The following is an 8,533-nucleotide window of genomic DNA, read 5'->3' on the forward strand; positions in this document are numbered from 1 at the left end:
ATAAAAGGCAGGCTCTTCTGTACACAATTTGGTTGCTTGTATATCTAAAATCTAAAGAACACAAAATTTATTGCAACACATTTACACAGAAATCTCACTTACAGCTCTCACAAAAGGTTCAGTTTTGCATCGTCTACTATTCAGCTACAATCCTACATTCAATAAAAAGAACTGATGGCACCTCGAAAGGTATTGGAGACAGATGGTCTAAAGGGCCTTACTAGTCATGTGAGTTCAGCAGAGCAACAGCATGTGGGAACATGTTGATAAATGTTAGATGTTAGAATCTAACTTGTTAGAATCCACTTCAGACCCTCTAATTCAGAAGCTTTTACAAAGATTCTCTATGTGATTCATCAGGACACTAACATTTTAAAGCACTCTACTAGATAGGTGGTTCTCTTCCTCTGTTGCAAATTAAAATCCTCTGGAGAGCATAATTTTAAAATATGCCTGATTCTCATTCTTTAGAAAACTTACATAATTTTGAGAGGGAAATAAGCATGTAGTTAAAAATGGGGGAGAGGGAATGTAAACTAAGACAATACAGATTTGAAAAATATGTTTTGAAGTACATTTCAGTTACTGTGTTTTTACATACATTTTACCTCTATGAACTTCATTTTCCTCAGAGAATGATAGTGATGATAAAATAAGTAATATATGTGAACATACTTGTAGACCAATAGTATTGTTATTGATTGGCATGGTATAAAATCAAATAAATAGATATTTTAACAGATTAAGTATGCTCTTTCCAAAATAATAATATTCAAAGTGGTGTCTGTGGGTCCACTGAATTGGAAATAACAAATGTTTGTTAAAAATGCAAATAGTTCTTCCCTACCTCAGAACCTGTGCGTCACAATCTCAGGGATGGAATACAGAAGTCCATGTTTTTAATTAGCTACCAGTGTAATTCCTACGTGTCTTCAAGCCCCTGCCTTATGAGCTGGAAGAGGAATTCGAAAAGCTAAACTCACGGCTGTTCTCAGCACTCCAGCTAATGCTGACACTCTTGCTGCCCCTCCTGCAATGATCTCTTACTTTATATGTTAATATTGTACAGACTCATTAAATTAACATGCAGGGTTTTTTTTCCTTTTCTGGATTACTCCAGGTATAAAATAATAAAATGGAAAGGACCAATTGGACAGAGATCGAGTTCATTCTGCAGGGACTTTCTGAGTACCCAAGAGCTGAAAAACTCCTTTTTGCGACGTGCTTGTTGATGTACCTGGTGATCCTCATGGGGAACAGCACCCTGGTCCTCCTAACTCTCGTGGATTCCCGCCTCCAAACACCCATGTACTTCTTCCTGGGTAACCTTGCCTTCCTAGATATTTGGTTCACGTCCTCCTTTATCCCTTCAATGCTGATACACTTCCTATCCAAGAAAAAAACCATCTCCTTCACTAGATGTGTTATTCAGATGTCGGTGTCCTACACAATGGGGTCCACAGAGTGCGTGCTTCTGGCAGTGATGGCCTATGACCGCTATGTGGCTATTTGCAACCCGCTGAGATACCCCATCATCATGAGCAAGGCGCTTTGTATTCAGATGGCTGCTCTCTCCTGGGGACTGGGCGTTCTCAACTCATTGACAGAAACTCTTCTTGCCATCCGGTTGCCCTTCTGTGGAAAAAATGTCATTAATCACTTTGTGTGTGAAATACTGGCCTTTGTCAAGCTGGCTTGCACAGATATTTCCTTGAATGAGGTTGCTATCATGTTAGGTAACGTAATATTTTTGTTTTCTCCATTACTGTTGATTTGTATTTCCTACATCTTCATCCTTTATACTGTACTAAGAATCAGTTCAGCAGAAGGAAAGAAAAAGGCCTTTTCCATCTGCTCAGGCCATATAGCAGTGGTGACTGTGTTTTATGGGACAATCCTTTTCATGTATATGAAGCCAAAGTCCAAAGATAATGTTTCTGACAAACTGATTGCCCTGTTCTATGGAATAGTCACACCCATGCTCAATCCTATCATCTATAGCCTGAGGAATACGGAGGTTCATGGAGCTATGAGAAAACTGCTGACCAGACACTGGTTCTGGAGGGAAGGATGAGTGCATTCATAAAGTCAGCTCGTATAGTGAGGACAAAGGTTTTTAATACAAATCCAACAAAAGAAAGGTTAGATGTAGAATCACAGAATTTAGGAGTTGGAAAGAAATTCCAAGATGATAACCTAGCTTTATATTTTTATGAAAATGACATAAAAGTATAGAGTCAACTGGTCTAAGAAATGAGAATAAACTTTTCAAAATAAGAAAAAATTGAAATCAAGCTTTTCTAAGAAACTCTAGTACATGGGTCTACTTAACGATAAAACACGCATTTTTCATTCCCTTTTTTGAGAGAACTAGTTGAGTTGATGTTTTTCTGATTTTTTGTTGATTATTGGTTTTTGTTGTACCCAGGGACTTGATCTGGCCCAGACCTAACTTGTCAGGTACATATCTCCCCTTCTTCTTTCCCTCCGCATCTTTCTCCCACCTCCTTTGCACATGCTGTGCTCCATTCACTACGTAATTATCCAACTATGTCATGGTCTTTCATACCTAAGGACGACAGCATGTGCCACTTCACTCCCATCATCACATTTCTCTTTGCATGGTGACATCCTAGCAATCTTATTAAAGACAATACAAGTGTTATATTTTCTGCAAATCCTTTTAAAATGTACCCATGGTTAGCTTTCCCCTCCTCCATGCTGCTTTGAACTTTATCTCTGTTCTAACAATTTTCCTTTTATACTACAATCATTTGTTCGCTTCTGCAATCTCCCCAATGGCAGAATTCACTATTCTCTTTATGAAGTCTAATGTCAAATTCATTAAAAACAGTAGGCAGTAATTAACTGTTGAACTGATCAATTAATTAAACATTTAAAAGGATAGTAAAATATAGTTCAAGGACTTAATATAATGCAGGGAGATAAGAAAACTTGAATATATGTATTATTTCATTTACTAAATGAGAAATCCAAAAGCTAATTTTAAATGTATAGAAAAATAGAGCAGATAAAAGATTGAATAAAATATTAAAAGAGGTCATTTGGGCTGGACAAGACAAAAATCAGATCAGTGTATATTAGTCTCTAAAAAGCAATTGCTGAGAAAAATATATCAATTGTATAAATCCTTCTTAAAGAACACTGACAATTTTACTCTTTCAGAAGCAATAGATATTCGTTTTAACTATATTCCTTTCAAAAAGTAATCCCCTTGAAATTGCTAGGGAATAATAACATGTAGTGGTATTTTTTGTATCAAATAGCATATCTCATATTTATATAATATATAATTGAGCTTCCTGGTACAGGGTCATAGCCTGAGCTGGAGGGGGACAAAATCTATGCTGAAGGGCCACATGGAAAGGTTTTAGTAAGTCAACAGTGTTCAGGAGAGAATCTTTGCTTGTTCCTCCCAGCATGATGTTTTGGAGCCTGACAGAGTAAGTGAAATATCAATGTGAAAGGGAGGTCTAGCTCAGGTTGTCAGAACTGAAGCAGAATGAAGAGGATGCCCACACAGGAGATGGCCCAGTTCTGGTGGCCAGAGCCCAAGCAGGATGAAAGGGGTATACACAGAAGATGTGGGGTACGGATCCCAGTACCTGGTTAAGGATCACATCTGCAAAGTAGGGTTACCTAGCAGAAGTTATTAGAAGATAAGTGGGGTTAGGAAAATGTTGACCTGCCAGGGGAAAGAGTAGGGCAGGCGGTCCAGCATGAGTTGTCAGAGCCTGAATGTGTGAGGAAGGCATCCACAGGCTGACTCAGATAATGGGTATCCAAGACTAAGAGAGGCATAGAGGGAATCCCTGAATAAAGACCTAAATGGTGTGAGTAGGGCACACCCAAGGAAGAGAAAATCGTCAAGTGTGTCAGAATCCATCAGTCTGAAGCAGGCATCTTTGAAGAGGGACAGTCTTGCCTAAAGTGCTAGATCTCAATCAACCTAAAAAGAATGCTAGTATGGGAACACTGGGGTGCTAGAGGGTAATGTGACGCAAAAGAAATGGGAGACCAGTTACACACAGGAGATAAAACAAGTAACAACCAAACACATTAGGTACAACGGAATCCAGGTTTCTCACTGTAGAGAAGGAGTTACAAAGGGAAAAAACTAGAATAAACCTTGTGGTGTTAGTTTAGAATTAGAGATAGTCTAACCACCAAATGCATAGTCAACCAGCTTACATCTCTATAAAGTCATCACCCTTAAGCTTTTCCCCTAATCCAATTAATGGCTGCATTAGAGTTATTTACTTAGACCAATGAAATCATCTTTGATGACTGCTTGTCCATCTATGAGAGATCCTCAGATCCAACCCTACAACCCTGTAATTCGCATGTTCATCCTGTCTTCATCCCATTGCTTTCTGTCTAAGTCTTCATTGCCTCTATGGGCACTATTGTAATGGTCCTCAAACTCGTCTCTTCCATTCTTAATCAATCCTCCATACTAATATGTCACAAAATTGTCACAAAATTGGTCTTTCTAACCTAAGAGCTTAACCTGATTACATCACAAGAGTGCAACAAAATCTTCACTGACTTTCCATTTTCTGCAGAATAAAAACGAATGTACAAGGTTCTCGACAATCTGGCCTCGTCAAACCATTTCACCTTTTCATCTCTTAAATGAATGCTAATCAATAGCCCTGGAAGGCTCTCTCCTTTCCTTTGACTTGAATAACAAAAATTAGTAGCAATTGGTTGCTTGTTTTGAATTTATTTTCCTCATTTGATTGTCACAACAAACTCATGATATAAGTGTTGCTGTATTCATCTTCCAAATGCAGTAACCAAAGCACAGAGGGGTCAAATTCAGTTTTCCAAGGTCACACAGCTAAGAAGTAGAAGAGTGGGAATTCAATCCTGAGTAGTTGGGTTGTAAAGCCCATGATTTTCCAGACCATCACATCACTACTCCTGTTGCAGCAGCTACTAAATTGACAAGTATTGACACTGTAAATTAAAAAGATGATTTTTCCACAAATTTTTATTTCTTTAACAGCAGTATGTAGACCATTACATAGAACAATATTCTGTGTGATTTCAATTGAGAATCACGTTTTCATAGCTCTTATTGTATTGTGCTAATGAGGGTTCAGTGGAAAGGATAATGAACAGGATTTTTTGAATTAATATCCAGTCTCATTTGAGCATTGCTCTTAACTTTATTCAAAACCTTTTTGTCATGATATACCCCTACTGCTTCTTCAATACAGAAGTAGTCTGTGCGCTAACATTAACGGTTATTGATTATTTCTTGTATGGAATATACCATTAACCTTGACTTAAAATCTCTCCTTTGCATTGTATTTAAAAAGTGATGACTAATGCTAACCCCATCCTTCTATTAGGTGTATTAAAATAACCAATTATGTCACATAAAAAAGACTAGTCATAGGCAATCAAAGAATAAGGAAGCCAAGGTGATCTAGTTTGTGTGCAACTGCAGTTGACTCAACTCAGGGCAGAGCAGCCCGCAGTCCTCATGCCCATAATACTATCGAAAGCCCTAAGAGGTTTTCACAAAGCCAAGCTAATAGGTATTTGATGAAGACAGTTTCGGAAAACAACCCACTTGGAGCTAATAAACCCAAGACCAGATAATAGAAAATGTTAAAAGGGATACAAACTTTACTTAGGAAGCCTCCATGTAGAAAAAGAGGTTGGTGAAGTTTGGATACTTTTTACCTCCTCCTCCATAGATTATGCTCACCTTGCTTATGTAGGCAGTGAAGGTGCAATCTCTGAATGAGGGTAGAATGAGTGAATAGGACTAGTTGGATTAAAAGTTTTAAGTCTAATCACTGTGATACCTGTTACATACATATACGGGTACTCTCCTTTCTGTTATCTCCACTCTCTTACGCTTCTATTACTCTTCCAAAGACCATAGATCATTGCCTTCAAGGATTATCATTGGATAATGATTGGTCAATCCATTGATACCAATCTATCTACCTGTCTTAAAGGTGTCACCCTTTAGACAGACTAGTCAAATCTTTGATATGATTTTCTCACATGCCTAAAGTTAATCCCAGCACGTCTGTCTCTTTCTTCTATGCCAGTGGGCACGCCTCAACCTGGGTCTAAACCATCACAACAATTCTATTGACTCTGGTGACAACTCCATGATAAAAGCAAATAAGTTTTGTACATTAACTTCACATTTAGTCATCTGTTCTAGAGGGGATCTACAAATACTACAAAAGCTGCTGAGTATACATTTTTTAATTTATATTATGGTTTATATAAGATGTATTCATATATTTCAGTATTTTATACCAATTTAATGAGTGTTGGATATTATAAATTCTATAGTATAGATTACATGCCTTTTCTTTCTAAGTGCTAATGGGCTCATTTATACCCATGGATTTAAGAAACTAGGTGTCAGGAAGAAGCACAGTAAAAAAGGATACTAATAGGTTCACTGAAATACCTTGAAGCTTTTTTGAATGCACAAAATAATGGCAGCACCCTCAGACCAACAGCATACCCTAAACTCTCTACTTATTTTTGTCCTGACTGGCACTCCTCTATCCCACTTCTATTCAGAATATGTTTGTGCAGACCATTTACATTTGTACACAGACATTTCCATCACGCACATCTAGCTTCATGTACAAACATATCTACACATATAAAACATGGCCACACATTTATATAATATGAAATTATTTCCATAAAATGTAGTTATACTGAAAAAGAGGTTGTATGACTTTGCTAATTGTCATAACAGAATACCACAGATTGGGTGGCTTAAACAACAGAAATTTATTTGCTCATGGTTCTAGAGACTAGAAGTCCAAGATTAAGGTGTCGGCAGATTTGGTTTCTTCTGAGATCTCTCTCCTCAGCTTGCAGACGACCATTTTCTCACTATGTCCTTTCCTCTGTGTGTGAGCATCCCTGGTGTTCCTATGTGTGTTCAAATTTCCTCCTCTTAAAACAACACAGGTCAGATTGTATGAGAGCCCACACTAAACGGTCTCATTTTAACTTACTCACCTCTTCCAAGGCCAAAGCTCCCAATACAGACACATTCTGAGGTACTGGGGGTGTGAGAGCTTCAACATAAGAGAGGGAAACAATTCAGCTTTAAACAGAGGTTAATCATAAGTTAGCTTAAAAAAATCTACTGGACTTATTATATTTGTATAGTACATGTATATAATTTTGAATACTCAATACACTAACAATGTTTAAAGTTATATTTATACTCTATAACCCAAAACAAAAATTGAAATTCATTATCATGAGATCTATTTGTATAACATTTCAGATATACTTATGTTAAACATATACATATATACATATACATATATGTACATATATAAGTGTATTTATATATATATATTTATACATATATAAGTGTATTTATATGTGTGTGTGTGTGTATATATATATATATATAATTGTAGAATTTCAGTCGTGGGTCAAGGAAGACACTTAGGAAATCACACATCTCATTTGAAATGTGTATCTTCCCCCATTATCCCAATGTTCTGGTGTATATTGACCACTAAATATCTCTTAATGTTTACCAATATTATTTGGTACTATGTATTAAAAGAGCACAAAGAGCGTTCCTACTCAGCAATTTTTTCACAGCTGCTTTCACCTCTTTGTTTCGTAGACTATAAATGATAGGATTTAACATGGAGGTTAATCCAGCATATACCAAAGCTATAAATTTGTCTATTTCCTGTGAACCTACAGCTGAGGGCTTTAGGTATGTGGAGAGACATGTCCCAGAGGACAAACCCACCACAGTTAGGTGAGCTGCACACGTTGAAATGGCTTTGCTTCGACCATCCACTGAAGTGATTCTTAGGATGTTGCAGAGAATGAACACATGAGAGATACAAATGAGAAGCACTGACACAGGAAGAAGAAACACACTGATTACCAGAGTGATTAATTGTACCTTGGAAGTGCCTACACAAACCAGTTTCAAGACAGCCAGAATTTCACAAGTGAAATGATCAATGATGCTATTTCCACAGAGAGGCTGATGCAGCACAGACATTGTTTCCACCAGGGTGGTGAGGGAGCCTGTCACCCAGGAGCCTGCTGCAACTTGCACACAAACCTTCTTGTTCATGATAATGGGGTACTTCCAGGGGTTGCTGATGGCTACGTATCGGTCATATGCTATCATTGACAGGAGCACACACTCAGTGGAGCCCATGGCAAGGGACATTTGAGTGGCACATCCTGGGAATGAGATGGTGTTTTTCCCTGAAATGAAGTCTGCCAGCATTACAGTGAGAACAGAAGAAGTGTACCAGATGTCCAGAAAGGAGAGGTTGCTGAGAAGGAAGTACATGGGTGTGTGCAGGCAGGAATCCAGGATGGTGATGGAGATCAGAATAATATTACCCAGCAAGGTGACCAGGTACATCAGCCAGTGCAGCTCAAATATGGGGCTTTCAGCTTTGGGGTAGTGAATAAATCCCAGAAAAATAAAATTTGAAATGACTGTCAATTTTGTCTTGACCAT

General features: G+C 37.8%; 2 protein-coding genes across 2 annotated transcripts; one reads left to right on the forward strand and one right to left on the reverse strand.

Annotated features, from left to right (window-relative positions):
* The first annotated feature begins 1,135 nt into the window (after positions 1-1,135).
* On the forward strand, positions 1,136-2,074 carry LOC117031546 (olfactory receptor 13D1). The gene has a single exon (XM_033122033.1). The coding sequence runs from the start codon at positions 1,136-1,138 to the stop codon at positions 2,072-2,074; it is 939 nt and encodes a 312-aa protein (XP_032977924.1).
* A 5,505-nt stretch (positions 2,075-7,579) lies between these two features.
* Positions 7,580-8,533, reverse strand: LOC117031547 (olfactory receptor 13F1). Its single transcript, XM_033122034.1, has one exon. The coding sequence runs from the start codon at positions 8,531-8,533 to the stop codon at positions 7,580-7,582; it is 954 nt and encodes a 317-aa protein (XP_032977925.1).

This window comes from Rhinolophus ferrumequinum, chromosome 12 (genome assembly GCF_004115265.2).
Source record: "Rhinolophus ferrumequinum isolate MPI-CBG mRhiFer1 chromosome 12, mRhiFer1_v1.p, whole genome shotgun sequence".
Lineage (NCBI taxonomy): Eukaryota > Metazoa > Chordata > Mammalia > Chiroptera > Rhinolophidae > Rhinolophus > Rhinolophus ferrumequinum.